Below are 16,036 nucleotides of genomic sequence, written 5' to 3' on the forward strand. Positions count from 1 at the left end.
ACTACGTCCTCCTTACAACACACAGGGCGCGCTGCGCTATAGGGCGCGCCGTACTTTTTGAAGAAAATCTAAGACTTTTAAGTGCGCCTTATGGTCGTGAAAATACGGTATATCGGATTCATATCGGTATCGGCAGATATCCAAATTTATGATATCGGTATCGGTATCGGACATAAAAAAGTGGTATCGTGCCATCTCTAATAGAACAATATATCATGTGTTTGAACTGAGGAAATGTACAATTTTCAGATTCCTTGTTATCCACAGGTTAAAGCTCTATCATGCAAAGAAGAATCCATATATGAGCATGATCTGGAAATGCTTGTCTTGTTTGGGACAAATCTAATTTAAAATGGACTGAGGCAAAGAGGAAAACTGTTGTTTGATCAGACAAATCAAACTATGAAATGCTTTTTGGAAAATTTGTTTCTTTTTTTTCTTTTTATAAATTTTATTTTCAGTCACAGCAGCATGTTAACAAAAAAACATTGAGCATACAGTAGTATGCTGTTCAGTATTTACAATACCCCAAAAGATAACAGAAATAGAAAAGGAAAAAACAAACAAACCAAAGAAACCCCTACAAAACAACAAAAAACAAATAAACAACAACAAACAAATATAAAAATAAAATGTATAAGGGACATTCAGTGTACAGTTAACTATGATAGTGATATAGAGATATGGCATCCGGTCATGATAAGGTGGTCATTTTAAATGTTTCCATGTACATCAGGAATGGCTGCCATGCCTTAAGAAATTTGGTGGTTGAACCTGCCAGTGTATATCTCATCTTTTCTAAATGTAAAAACCTCATAAGCTCTGCAAGCCACTGTTCATGTGTGGGAGGAGCTTCCTGCTTCCATCTTAAAAGTATAAGGCGCCTTGCGATAAGTGAAGCAAAGGCAATAGAATTCGAATAGCATTTTGGCAAAGTGATGTCTTGAGGTATCACCCCAAAGATAGCCGTTAGAGCAGAAGGATCATATTTAACGTTATACATCTCTGACAGAGTGCTAAATATAGACACCCAATAGTTATGAAGATTGGGGCATGTCCAAAAGGTATGAAGGAGCGAACCTGTTTCTGCTTTACATCTGTTACACAGAGGGTCAGCTCCTGGATAGAACTTGGCTAACTTTTCCTTGAAGATATGTAATCGGTGTAGGACCTTAAATTGAAGGAGCCCATGCCTGGCACATATCGAAGAAGAGTGTACCCTCCGGAGAAAAGATTGCCAGAGCTCATCTGTTATAGTCATCCCAAGGTCTTTCTCCCACTGTGCTTTAAGGATGAAGAGAGAAGGAGATTGAAGATCTAATAGTATAGCATAGATTTCTTTAATCGCCCCTCTCTTATGAACGTTTATATTAATAATTTTATCCAAAGAAGTTTCCTCAGGTAGTTCCGGAAATGAAGGAAATCGACTCTTTACAAAGTGACGAACTTGTAAATAGCGGAAAAAATGTTGCCGAGGAACATTAAACTGCTTCAGGAGCTGTGTGAATGAGGCAAAAATCCCATCTACAAAAAGGTCTTTGATATTTCTAAGGCCATTACTTTCCCATGTTTTAAAGGCAGAATCCATCATGGAGGGTGGGAACATATGGTTTGAGCAGATAGGTGCTTTAATTGACATTAAGTGTAACCCCAACCTTTTCCTACATTGCACCCAGATTCTGAGCGAGTCATACAACAAAGGGTTACGTTTATAGGTGTATAGTTCTAATGGGAGAGCTGAACTCAACAAAGCTGATAGGCAAACTTTGCCACAATTGATTGACTCAATTTGGAGCCAAGCTGGAGTCTCTGTAGTAACATTACTCATCCAGTACAGCATATTACGAATATTTGCTGCCCAATAATAAGACTGAAAGTTTGGCAAGGCTAATCCACCCAGTGGCCTAGTCCTCTGCATGAAATCTTTACGAATTCGTGGACTTTTGCCATTCCAAATAAATGCAGAGATATGCTTATTCAGTGTTATAAAATACTTATTGGGTAAGTAGCATGGGATACATTGAAATAAATAAAGGAACTTGGGTAGTATGTTCATTTTGATAGAATTGATGCAGCCAGTTAATGACAGTGGTAAATTGTTCCATCTCTGAAGATCTGTCTCAGTATTTTTAAGCAGCGGGACAAAGTTTCTTTCATAAAGATCTTTGTGGGTAACCTTAACCCCCAGATAGGTCACATACCCTGATTTAACGTTAAATTGAAAATCTGAAAATGAAATCTTTCTGGCTATAGAGTTGACACAGAGAAGTTCACTTTTATGCAGGTTCAACTTGTAACCTGAAATATTACCAAAACATTCAAAAATGGCAAGAGCACAGGGAAGAGAGCATAAAGGCTCTGACATATACAGCAGGAGGTCGTCAGCATATAAGGATATTTTGTGCTCCTGGTCACCTTTGAAGATGCCCTTAATGCAACTGTCAGCTCGCAGTTTAATTGCCAGTGGTTCAATTGATAATGCAAAAAGAAGAGGGGATAAGGGACAACCTTGTCTCGTACCACGGAGAAGTGGGAAATAAGAGAATAACGAATTTGTTCTAACACGTGCCATAGGTGAGGAGTAAGGTAACTGAATCCATGAAATGAAATTAGGGCCAAATCCAAATTTATGTAGAGTATAAAACAGATAATCCCACTCCACCCGGTCAAATGGCTTCTCAGCATCGAGTAATAAGGCAATTTCAGGGGTTGTAGTTGACTTGGTGTGTAATATGTTTAAAAACCTGCGCAGGTTGAAAAAACCATGCCTACCCTTCACAAAACCTGTCTCATCTGGAGAAATTAACAATGGTAGATATTTCTCTAGCCTGAGAGCAAGTGTTTTTGACAGTATTTTAAAATCTACATTTAAGAGTGATATAGGACGATATGATGTACACTCTAATGGATCCTTATTTGGCTTCAATAGGAGTGAGATGGTCGCTTGTCGAAGCGTTAGGGGAAGACATTTTGAAACCAATGACTCAATGAACATGTCTCGTAATAAAGGTGATAAACTGTCTTTAAAGGTCTGGAAAATTTGTTCCTAAAGAGGAGAAGGACTATCCTGCCTGTTATCAGTCCTTGGTTCCAAAGCCTCCATCTCTGACGGCATGGGGGAGTCGTAAGTTATGATGTAGATTTCTCACAGAATCTGAAAAAAAAGCTGACCAGGTTTATTTGTAAGCGGCAAAATACTTTTTATAACTACAATGGATGCTCCTAAGGCTCTTACATTGACACCAACCTGTAAAATTCATGTTCCTTTAAACAAAATGCAATCACTCAGTTTAAATGTAAATGTATCCTTTCAGAGACAAGTGGAGCTGCTCATTAGAGGTACAGTTTATTTTCAGGTTGTTAGGCTGCTCATTCAGTGCATTCCTCTCAGTGTAGTACACAAGAATGTTATAACTAAAGCTCAACCCACATGACTCTGCGGTGGTTGGATGCATCAGCAGGGATGATGAGACAGAGTACCGGGCTGTGGTCGACTCCTTTGTCACGTGGTGTGAGCAGAATCATCTGCAGCTCAACGTGGCAAAGACCAAGGAACTGATCGTGGACTTCAGGAAGACCAGGAAACACTTGACCCCTGTTTCAATCCAGGGGGTCAGTGTTGACATTGTGGAGGACTATAAATACCTTGGAGTACACATTGACAATAAACTGGACTGGGCTAAAAACACCACAGCACTTTACAGGAAGGGCCAGAGTCGTCTCTATTTTTTGAGGCGACTGAGGTCCTTCAACATCTGCCAGAAAATGCTGAGGATTTTCTATGAGTCTGTGGTGGCCAGTGCGATCCTCTATGCTGTTGCATGCTGGGGGAGCAGGCTGAGGGTCGCAGATGCCAACAGACTTAATAAACTGATCCGTAAGGCCAGCAATGTTGTGGGGATGGAGCTGGACTCCCTCAAGGTGGTGTCGGAGAGGCGGATGCTGTCCAAGATAAAGACAATGTTGGATAACACCTCCCACCCACTCCATGACATGTTGGTCAGTCACAGGAGCTCGTTCAGTGAGAGACTGAGATTACCGAAAAGCACCACTGAACGACACAGGAAATCATTCCTGCCTGTGGCCATCTCCCTGTACAACGCATCCACTTAACACACTGTTTGCTGCTACAACTACACATGTTTCTTTTCCAAATATTTATTTATAAGTGACTTATGTATGTATGTATGTATATATATGTATATATTGTACTATTCTTAGTTAGCGTATTGTCTGTCTTGTCTTAATGTTGGTTTAAAATGGAGCACTGTAACAAAAAATAATTTCCCCCAGGGATCAATAAAGTATTCTGATTCTGATTAATAGCTAATACAACACACACAAACAGAGAAACAAGCCTCCTCGCAGTGGCATGTGGCCAATAAGAAAAGATGCGACTAAGATGAAGTCTCTGACATTTTTTCCTGAGTAAAATAACGATTTTCAACTAAACCCTTGCAGGTTTTTCTTGGGTCTAAATTTAATTTTTTTTTCCTGTTGTCATGCTCTGAGTTAGCAGTTGTCTGCACACCTGAGCGTCACGGTGGTCCTCTTAGTCTGAGCGTCTGTGGGTCTGTACCTCTGACACTTGTTAAAAGGTGGACAGTGGAACAGCTCATTTAAACTTCTGCAATAAAACTTTGGAAGATTCATGCCTACGACGTAATCTACTTTTACATGTTGTCAGTTATCTTGTGCTCATGTTTCTTTGTTATGTGGTGCTTCCCATGGGGGAAACAAATTTAAACCTGGGACTTTGTTCCCCTCCTGGGTCCTCATTCTTTGTTTGCTCAGTTTACTTTATTTTTTAACTTTTGGTGATGAACATATTTGTCCCACAGGTTTTTCCGTTTCATATGTTTCCTGACATTAATAGTTCCCACAACTACCTGACATTTGTTTGTCCTTACATTGAGGTGATAAATATTATGATTTTTTTTTCTTTTTTGATTGAAAAACTGTGAAAAACGTATCTGCAAATGCATCAGAGACATTGGCAGTACTGCACAGGCCCGTCACGATAGCTGCAGGACGTGTCGTTGTATTTCCAGGGGAAGTGCGTGTTGGGTTAGGGTAGGCCACATTGCAGGTTTTCAGAGGGTTTTGTGCTTACGATGTAACTAGAACGTAGATTTAACGGAAAAGTATTTAAAAAAAACATATTTGTAACAATTCCAACTGCCCATAGCTAAAACTGAGATTAGTCATGCAGGTATTTTATGCTTACTATTTGTAATCTTACATGTAATATCCTTCAGTATAAGTCAGTTTTTAGTTCTTAAGGTTAACAGAGAGGAGTAATGGAAAAAACAACAGTGTGCTGTTGAAACAGCGCAAATATTGCCTTAGTTTGTGGTCCTTTTATATGTACTCATGTACCCTGTTCGAATTGTTTGTTCTTCAAATGTTTAAGCGTTGTGCAAAACTGGTTACATTGTTTAAGCCATACAACTGTGGTTCTTTCATCCAGCTGTGTTTCTCTAATTCTTTTTATATCGCCAAATTCGGACTCAAACCTCAAAGTGTGTGTTTGTCTGTCAGCATCTGAGTTTACAGACTCGTACATTTGTCCTGTATATAGAACATCTATTTTCATGTTGTTCCGTTACATTCACGCACACTTATGTAAGAAGCTCCACTCCAGTGACTGTGTGCGTGTGCGCGCGCAGAGCATCAAGTTGCAGTTATGAGTCACAGCTTCATGGGATCTTTGTGTCATATTTTAATACAATTAATAAAGCTGTAATTTTTACACTAGGTCAAATAAAAATATAAGAAGGCAGGAAGGATTTAACAGGAAAACAAAGATTATAGCTGTTACAGTTTGGGTCACATACAGACAAACTCATGTCTTTGCTTTGTGTGCCGCTTTAGCTCCACTTGGTCCACTGGAACTCTGACAAGTACAGTCTGTTTGAGGAGGCAGTGATGGAGGATAACGGGCTGGCGGTTATTGGAGTTTTTCTGAAGGTACATCACACACTGTCTTTCAAGTCCTTAAACAATGACCAAAATCATATGTTTTGGGTTACTTTTGATTTGCGTTCAGCAGTGTGTTTATGTGAGAGAATGGTAACAGCCGTCCAGCTGATTTGTGAGTGACGATAATCCAGATTATGGTCTAATCTTTGCATAGGTGGGAAAGAGACACGAGGGGCTGCAGAAACTGGTGGACGCTCTGCCTGCAATCAGACACAAGGTTAGTCACACACACATATGTGTGTATACCTGTTGTGTTTTTTCTCTGCTTTAATGAGAAAGTGTATTTACCTTTGACAAAGAGCATCACAGACCAACAATTCTGTGCCTGTCAGTTTATAGGGAGGTGGTGCCCTCTAGTGGTTCAGGCTTTCTTTCACACAGAGAATTTCTTTTTTTTTTTTCACCAAGTAGTCAAAAGAACTGAAGTCAAACTGAATCAGTAGCTGTGTATTCACTGCATCCAAGGACCTGAAGATGAGGTAAAATTACACTAGCTCTGTGCATTAATAAATGTAGCATATGTAGGCAGCTCGCTATATGAAAAGAATGCAGGCAAGAAACAACAGGGAGGAAGCAAAAGAGCTTAGTGCTTTTAACCTTGGATTGATTATTGGTGCAGAAATGATTGATTATTGGTGATATGCTTTTTCTGGTCTGCTTTTTTTCCACGAACAACAGTCTAGTTCAGAGAGTGTAGCAGAAAATTACAAACACTCAATAAACTACAGTTCTGTGGTTGGAAAGCTGTAGAGGGTGGCGTGCAAAAGCGGGCGGTTGCATCAGCACTCTGTACTCTATTAACTTAGAACAGGAAACCAAGACTATATTGGGCACACATTTACCACACCTAGACAGTTTTCATCTTGAAACGACGACAGACTGTCCTGACAGATCATGATTTCTGCTCCCACATCAGATTGTCAAGTCAGAATTTGGTGATAATGAGACGAATCCGTGGTCCACAATGCGTGGTGTTAACAGTTCAAGCTGCTAATGGTGGTGGTGGTGTGATATAGTTTTTCCCTTGATTTTAACATGTTGATCTGTCATTATAGACCTGTCCTGAGATATGATTATATTTCCTTTACACTGTTGCTTGTAGTTTTTGAAGGTGACTCACTGCAGATTGTATTTTCCCCTTGTTTTTTATCACTACTAATTCACAGCTTATCACTAATAAGGTCTGATATGAATGTTGGTTCAACAATATAATAAGAAGTGTGTGCTAAATAACAGATGTTGTGTAACACATACCAAACAAATTTTAAATATATTTATATTATAGTCAACATTTAATGATTTTAAATATTTTACAATTTTCCACAGAGTGCATCCAGTCTGCTGTTGTGTATTTTCTGTAATATACTTGTACTGTTACACTTGCGGATGCTAATATCAACACGGCTGTGAGTGGAAGCTGTGAACTTGAGACGTACGCAGAAAAATGTTGACTCACAGGGAGAGGAGCTAAAACGGCTTGTTTCAGGCAGAACTAAGGATCAGTTTGAAGTGTGAATCATGCAAAGTCCACAAGCTTTAACTGAATATTTGTTTCTTTGGTCTTCTGCAGAACAGTGTAGTAGCGTTTAACCGGTTCGACCCCGGCTGTCTGTTGCCCACCAACACAGATGACTACTGGACGTACCACGGCTCTCTGACCACGCCTCCTCTGACAGAGTCTGTTACCTGGATGATTATGAAACAGCACATAGAAGTCAGCCATGAGCAGGTAAGAACGATGTTTTTAAGAATCACAACACAAAAAAGTAAAGAATGTTAACAATGGGTCGACGTTTCATGTGCAGTGTGATTGGTGGTGTCTGTTTTCTTTTTTTCAATCCTTCTTCCTCTGTTAAACCTTCCTCTGTTAAAATCCTAAGATGTTAAAAGGTTTAACATCTTAGGATGTGGTCCATCCTAAGACCAAATACAGACAAATAAGGGCAGAGATGTAAATGAACACTGTATTAACACATGTTTGAGTGGGTGGGGATCAAAATTGAGGATAAACACTGTTCCAAATGTGTAGAACTGGTTGCTAACGTGCTATCCATGACTACTATTAACCCTTTTCCACTAGTACCTACTCAGCCAACTCAACATGGCTCAGTTTGGGATGTTTGGCATTACAATAGAGTCTGAGGTTGTTATAACAACATTGTGGCCAAACGTCCTGTCATTTGTATGCAACACTAACACCACAACAGTGGAGGACGTTGAGGCAATGGCATACCTGCTGCCAAAGTAGTGCTTCTTTGTGTAGCTGTTTCCCTCGTTGCCAGGTTTTTGATTTTTGTGAGTGAGATGCTCTAATGATTCATGATGCCACTGACTAGCCAATCGGTGGCATGCAGTCTCTTAATGTCACATTTTCAGATCATCTCAGATCGATTGGAATTCCAGCCGAGCAGGTACTAAAAAAGTACATACCACCTAATGGGAAACCCTAAAAACTAAGATAAGTCAAGCTGACCCGAGCAGGTACTAGTGGAAAATGGCTGTATGAGAGTTATTGCTGCCCCATGGTGGGCACGAATCACTGGTGCAACTTTAAGTTGAGTTGCACACCAACCTTTGGATATGTGCTGTTGTGTTTTGGGAACAACTGTTCTTTCAAGGTAACTTTCAGTAGTGGTTTCCGATGACAGTTGAGGTTTATGTGAAGGTGTGTTTATTTTCACCCACACCCATAAAAACCAGCACAGCAACATTTCAGCTTCAGGATTCCCAGTTCATTGAAATTACCCAGAAACTAAAGATATTATCTTTTGAAGAAGTTTGATATAAATCTCTGCTGTCTACCGCTGACTCTCTTGCCCTATAGTTGGCTGTCTTCCGGAGCCTTCTTTTCACCTCAGCCGAGGAGGATATGCAGAAGAGCATGGTGAACAACTTCCGTGTGCAGCAGCCTCTCCGGGGCCGTGCCGTCCGCTCCTCCTTCAATCCCTTCCTGAAGGAGGCGCCATCCACTGAAGGCGACAAGCACAACCACTGATGCTGCTAGACCCTTTTGTCTTCTCTTAGAGTAACTCACACAGTGACCACTGTCCACACTTCTGTTGTTTTCCTTTCTTCATGCTGTCAGAACATGTTGTTGCTCATCAACATCTGATGCTGGAAGCAGGTTTTTAGAGTGTAGCACAATGTAGGGGGGATGTAAGCAAACTGTTTCTGATTGGTTGCGGTTTTTATTTTCTTTTACAATTTGGTTTGACTGTTGCAGACCAAAAGCCAATAAGGGATGCTTGCTGTGGGGAAAAAGAATATTGATAAGAATGGTATTTATTCTATATTTACAGTCTTTTCAGTTACTGTATGTAAAGTTTGTAGCTACAGCTGTGTGTAGGGAGTCACACCGAGCTGCAGGTACAAACTTCATGGTCACAGCTACAGCAGAGAGTGCTCTGATCTCCTCGCTGTGATGTTTTTATCCTTATAAGGAGGCAGGAGCTACTGTAAGTTTACAACACAATGCCCTGGAGATTTTACCAAACCGTCAGGGGGAACGTGCCTCCCCAGTAAAATACTCAACATATCTAAAATCATCAGTGTTTTACCACTTGTACCACAATGTCACTTTTTTCATTCTTAAAGTTGTAAGATTTACTGTTTTGTTTTTTTCCATCTACACACTTTAAACCTTTAGTGTCGTAGCCTATAAAGAGTCATTTATATATTATACTTTATACATCTTTGTTTTATTCGGACATCCTATAATTTAAAGAGTCTGAAAGCTGACTCTAAGCTTTGGTTCTTCTACATAGAACCTGTGTAATACGCACAATCATGCCTGGTTACTATAGCACATACACGCATCCTGATTGACCCAGAGTGCATGTACCTGTGTCACACTGGTGCACCCAGTTACTCTGGCTCACAGTGATCTCCATTAGACACTATAACCGCCGTGCCTTTAAATGTTCTCTGTGTGGCTCACTGCTTTTGGCAGCTTCACCCTCACCCCTCTCAGGATGGAAAGTATCTGTTCCCCCAAGATATAGCTCGGGTACAGTGGTTGGTGGTCACTCTCAGAAATGGTGGAGGCTCAGCTGCTATTTACTGCGATGCTCACCTCTTACTTCCCAGACAGGTGTACTAAGAAGTGAAGAGTCAGTTTTCAGTGTTACAAAGGAAGCTCTGTTTGCGCTCTATACCTACTTATGGTGAACTCGTAACCTGGTCTGCAGCAGAGTCAGTTATCAGTTCAGCTCATTTTGGCTTGGCCAAAAACTAAACTGATTCCACTGATCTCTCTTCATTACAGTATGGGACGGCATCAGACCTGCATGCACAGGTGTAAAGCTTTAAAGTTGCAGCTGTCATGGTAACCTAAAGATGTATTTGCATATAAAATCCCAGAATTAACAGTTTTCTTCAGCATTGAGCTTATGACTTATTGGTAACATCACTGTTGGTTTTATTGACCTCTGAATAAAGCAGGCCAGCAGTCTGGATTAACCACAGTTTGAGGCTTTGTTGAACCAGCCAACACAAAGAAAGCCTGACTATGTTGAACTTGCTTCATAGTACACCTGTCTGGTAATTTGAATGAATCGAGTTGTAATTGGGAGGAAGCTGCTGTCTTTATTAGTCTCTGTGGTGCAGTTGTTGTGTTTTAACAGAAGATTAATCGCACTAATGTGATAGAACAAATCAGTCTGCTGTTTTTGGATTGGAAGGGGTTTAAAGTTACAGTTATATTTAGCATAAAATGTAATGTAGAATCCACATCATCATTATTATTATTATTATTACGATTGATGTTTTAAAGCTAAAGACCTTTTGCAGGATGTACTTGGATAGGTCACAGGAGGATAAATTACCTCTAATGTTGCAGCATGTTTTTATTTTTATATACAAGGATTCCACTATTTGAGTTTCACCTGTAACCTATCCAGAGGGGACCTATTATGCTTGTTTCCATCGACATATTTTTATTCTTGGTCTCTACTTGAGTAGCTTTGGTTAATTCATGGTTCAGGATGAATTTCTTTCTTCTGATTGGCTGCTGTTCATAAACAACAGGTGGGTGGGGATTCTGCACTCACAGAGAGCTGTGTGCCAGAGTGCTTTGTCACCTGTGACATTGTACAGGCAAAAATATCTGCCATTTAGAGCAGCGATAAGCCTGTTTTTTGTCTCACAGTGCACCATTTAAAACTGAATATGAAGATTCATCATTTTAGCATAATTATATGACAGAATATGAAGAAAAAAAGCATAGTAGTTTCCCTTTAAAGATGTAAACTAGAATAAATTAAAATGATATGCAGATCCAGTGCAGGGACACAAAGGTTTTGAAATCGGGAACGATTTTAATGCAATGTTACATCATCTAGAAAGGTTTAGCAGTTGTCATGCTTTGGCTCATGTCCAGCAGCCGCAGTGCTCGAAATTGGACTGTGCAGCAACGTCAGAAAGCTAAAAGGAAGTTTGAGGTAAAGTTGAGAGAGGAGGAGGGTACTGATGGAACGATAGAAGGAGACATGCATGCAGAGACCTGTCTGGCTCTGAGATTGGTCTTATTTCAGGACTGCAAACTGGAACATCGCACCATATCTGGCCACTTCTAACGTCATCTGTGTGCAAAGGTTTTCTCCAATGGCATACAGTTGCACTGAAGTGGGGTGAGAGGTCATGGCTGTCTTAATGATCCCTCTGTAACAATGCAACTATCCAAACTTGCCCTCCTCCTGTCACCGAGGCTCACGTGATTCTTTAACGCCCTGCTCCATCTCCCCCGCGGGTCATCCGTTGGCCCCCCAGTCGAAGCAGAGCACGAAGCTGCACAGCGACTGGACTTCAGTGGACATGTATTGAAAAGATGCGATGTGCACTGGGTGATGTTAATTGTTGTGACGGCTGCAGACTGGCTAGATAAACAGTGAGGGGCCCGCAGAAGGCAGAAAAGATTTTAGCGTGAAGTTGAAGTGGAATTTGATATGGTGGTGTGCTTGGGGTTTTTTTCTTCTTCTTTGTTCAGTGTATTGTACTAACACGGGAGACAAGGGACCCAGTGCTGCCTTCATCGTGTACAGTTGTATTTTATTCATGTATTTGAATTGTGCACCATCATCTGCTGTGGTTTTTCATGGCTTTTTACTCATGTTGTTACTTTCTTATGCCTTTTTAAAAAAAATTGCAGTGCTGTTAATATTAACATATTACAATGCTCACAGTCAGTGCAGACTGATTATTTAAATGGATTGATCTATCAAAGTATGAGGCGCTAGAAATCTGTTTTTGGTGCTTTTCTTGATTGACTGCTAAATATTATATATATTTTTGCATCAATGAAATCTAATAGAATATAAAGTCTTCCATTTTTTTGTGTTTTAATCCATATCATTGCCTGCTTTTCTAATCATGGAGATACTACAGGTCCTACTGTACTTTATTAAAAAATATTTTGCATCTTTACTTCATCTTTCCTAGTCTTCTGTGGCTCACTGTGATGTTTTAGCAGGTGTATGATGTGTACACTGTATGCAGTGCATATTTTAGCTGTTTATTTGTTGAGTGTGTAGCCCACATTCCTGCCCTGCAGGGCCCTGCTAGGCCATCCAGCAGTGCATGTTGGAAGACCCTCCTGATCCTCAGGTGGCGATATTGAAAACCACCCAACATCGATGGAAACATGATTGTAGTTAGACTGATGTTAATAAATGATGTAAAATAATAAAGTATCATGTGATGTAAAAATGCTTATTATTATTATTATTATTATTATTATTATTATTATTATTATTATTATCTTATTTTATGATTTTATTTGTTTTTCTTAAGTCAGCTGCATACTAAACAGCCCGTCAAAGTCACAGGAGGTTCACAAGCAGCAATCTCTCAGTATAAACGAAATTCAGCTGAATTGTTCAAAAAGTGCAATCCCTCAAATGCCATTTGAGACTGACTCCATAAATGAGTCGCTTCCTACAAAATGTCTAACTTCAGCACTGAAATGGGCTTGTTTACAGCATGATCCAAAAAACTGAAAAGTTTTTTTTTTTTTTTTTAAATAAACCACTTTAATTTTTTGAGGCTTAGAATTAGGAGCCCGGTTACTTTAGTTGACAAGTAGCAGTAGCAGGAAACTGTCTGCTAGACCCCATCTCTGATGCAGCTCATCCACACAATCTTTGTAGTGCTGGTTCTAATTTTTAATTGCTTTAATAAAAAAGTGATTTCATTCAGTGCATTAGGAAGAAACGTCTCTGGAAACTGGAGACTCTTTGTATTTACAGCTCCAGTCTTTTCAGCAAATTTAAACAACCCCCATTGTTCCTTAAAAACACACCTCTTTCCTAAAACACTGAGGAACCAGGGCAGAAACATGTTTGAGATATGAAAACCACTTCTAACTGCCTCAAGCTGCCTTTGAAACCCTCATGACACAGAGAGGGGATGTTTGCTGGCCCCCACCCAGTCGCCTGGGGTCCTGGGGATGGATTGTTTATCCTCTTTTCTACACGGCTACCGTGGGAGGGTGTGCTCAGCTTCTCCACCTGAGTCGAGCCTAAGGAGAGGCGATTGAAGGCGACCTCTGGGGGTGTTTATTGTGTTTACTGGTCTGCAGGCTTCCCACGATTGTATGAATGTGGACAGACTGACTGGACACCCCTCTGCTTTGAACTGTACAATATGTTTGCGTGTGTGTACTATAAGCGTGCACGTGTCTTTGAAGTGGATGAATGACCAAAAGATTTCAAACCTGCTCAATGAATGTGACTAATTTTAGACTTCAAAGCATATACAACAACGATTATATACAGGATATATATATATATGTGTGTGTGTAGAGGATAACAGGGCATGCTGAACTGACAATATCAGAAAACTTGGACAGAACCAGCTTCCACAATCTTGCATTTGTAGTCCAGTTTGACACGATGTGACGACAAGGTAGTTTTGAATTTCTCATAGTGGGTTGTACATTCAACGTTGTGGTTAGTTCTGTGTTTTTTGGGATGCTCTAATGAAAGAAATGCCCCAAATCAAGAAACAGGAAGAAGCATTAAACAGGTGAGATGCTGTCTTAAAATATTCATCAACTTTTAAAAATGCCTCTTTTGCCGTCCACTCTGAGATAGTTTTAAATGAAACTTGTAACAAAGGCAGGTTTGGTTTGCACCATAGTGACTTGTTTAATGGCCGTCAGTGAAGATGGGAGATGAAACAAAGACGAGACCTCATCTTCATCTTTGCTTGAGGGGAATTGTTTTAGGTCAACAAGTCACAATCCCCTCTACTTTAAGGCACAGATATAAACAGGAACCTGCATCCAGAGCCCCTTTCTTCCTCTGAACTCCAGGCCAGCTGCTCTTCCTCCTCATCGACTCTCATGTGTCCTCTTCAGCCTCTCTGATGTGCCTGTTTAGTTTTTCAGATATTTGAGACAAAGGGCTTCAGTCAGTGGGATTCCTGTTTGGTTCTGAATGCAGTCTAAACTGGTTTGTTGGGTTTTGGTACTTTATAAAATACCAACTTGTCTTAAATGCAAATATCAACTAAATTCTCTAATATTTAATACTCTTTCCTCTCCTTTTTATTGTTGTTATTATTATTATATTACTACCACTGCTGTTTTCTGTTATTTTCTTCTCAATATACAGTGGGGCAAACAAGTATTTAGTCAGCCACCGATTGTGCAAGTTCCCCCACTTAAAATGATGACAGAGGTCAGTAATTTGCACCAGAGGTACACTTCAACTGTGAGAGACAGAATGTGAAAAAAAAAAAAAAAATCCATGAATCCACATAGTAGGATTTGTAAAGAATTTATTCGTAAATCAGGGTGGAAAATAAGTATTTGGTCAATAACAAAAATACAACTCAATACTTTGTAACATAACCTTTGTTGGCAATAACAGAGGTCAAACGTTTACTATAGGTCTTTACCAGGTTTGCACACACAGTAGCTGGTATTTTGGCCCATTCCTCCATGCAGATCTTCTCGAGAGCAGTGATGTTTTGGGGCTGTCGCCGAGCAACACGGACTTTCAACTCCCGCCACAGATTTTCTATGGGGTTGAAGTCTGGAGACTGGCTAGGCCACTCCAGGACTTTCAAATGCTTCTTACGGAGCCACTCCTTTGTTGCCCGGGCGGTGTGTTTTGGATCATTGTCATGTTGGAAGACCCAGCCTCGTTTCATCTTCAAAGTTCTCACTGATGGAAGGAGGTTTTGGCTCAAAATCTCACGATACATGGCCCCATTCATTCTGTCCTTAACACGGATCAGTCGTCCTGTCCCCTTGGCAGAAAAACAGCCCCATAGCATGATGTTTCCACCCCCATGCTTCACAGTAGGTATGGTGTTCTTGGGATGCAACTCAGTATTATTCTTCCTCCAAACACGACGAGTTGAGTTTATACCAAAAAGTTCTACTTTGGTTTCATCTGACCACATGACATTCTCCCAATCCTCTGCTGTATCATCCATGTGCTCTCTGGCAAACTTCAGACGGGCCTGGACATGCACTGGCTTCAGCAGCGGAACACGTCTGGCACTGCGGGATTTGATTCCCTGCCGTTGTAGTGTGTTACTGATGGTGACCTTTGTTACTTTGGTCCCAGCTCTCTGCAGGTCATTCACCAGGTCCCCCCGTGTGGTTCTGGGATCTTTGCTCACCGTTCTCATGATCATTTTGACCCCACGGGATGAGATCTTGCGTGGAGCCCCAGATCGAGGGAGATTATCAGTGGTCTTGTATGTCTTCCATTTTCTGATGATTGCTCCCACAGTTGATTTTTTCACACCAAGCTGCTTGCCTATTGTAGATTCACTCTTCCCAGTCTGGTGCAGGTCTACAATACTTTTCCTGGTGTCCTTCGAAAGCTCTTTGGTCTTGGCCATGGCGGAGTTTGGAGTCTGACTGTTTGAGGCTGTGGACAGGTGTCTTTTATACAGATGATGAGTTCAAACAGGTGCCATTCATACAGGTAACGAGTGGGGGACAGAAAAGCTTCTCAAGAAGACGTTACAGGTCTGTGAGAGCCAGAGATTTTCCTTGTTTGAGGTGACCAAATACTTATTTTCCACCCTAATTTACGAATAA

At 40.6% G+C, this 16,036-nt stretch overlaps 1 protein-coding gene across 3 annotated transcripts in view; it reads left to right on the forward strand.

Annotated features, from left to right (window-relative positions):
• ca5a (carbonic anhydrase 5a) overlaps positions 1–12,686 on the forward strand; it is a 30,836-nt gene extending 18,150 nt beyond the window's left edge. For 2 of the 3 annotated variants that reach the window (XM_085464565.1, XM_085464563.1), the window contains 4 exons: positions 5,875–5,970; positions 6,137–6,199; positions 7,553–7,711; positions 8,807–12,402. In XM_085464565.1, the coding sequence (XP_085320691.1) occupies positions 5,875–5,970; positions 6,137–6,199; positions 7,553–7,711; positions 8,807–8,977 (489 nt within the window). In that variant the 3' untranslated portion in view covers positions 8,978–12,402. Of the gene's footprint in view, positions 1–5,874; positions 5,971–6,136; positions 6,200–7,552; positions 7,712–8,806 lie in introns of all 3 variants that reach the window. The other variant, XM_085464566.1, reaches the window with a different exon arrangement.
• The last annotated feature ends 3,350 nt before the right edge of the window (positions 12,687–16,036 follow it).

This window comes from Copadichromis virginalis, linkage group LG7 (assembly GCF_057382275.1).
Source record: "Copadichromis virginalis isolate Kocher_CV1m ecotype Utaka linkage group LG7, C_Virginalis_male_GT1.1, whole genome shotgun sequence".
NCBI lineage: Eukaryota > Metazoa > Chordata > Actinopteri > Cichliformes > Cichlidae > Copadichromis > Copadichromis virginalis.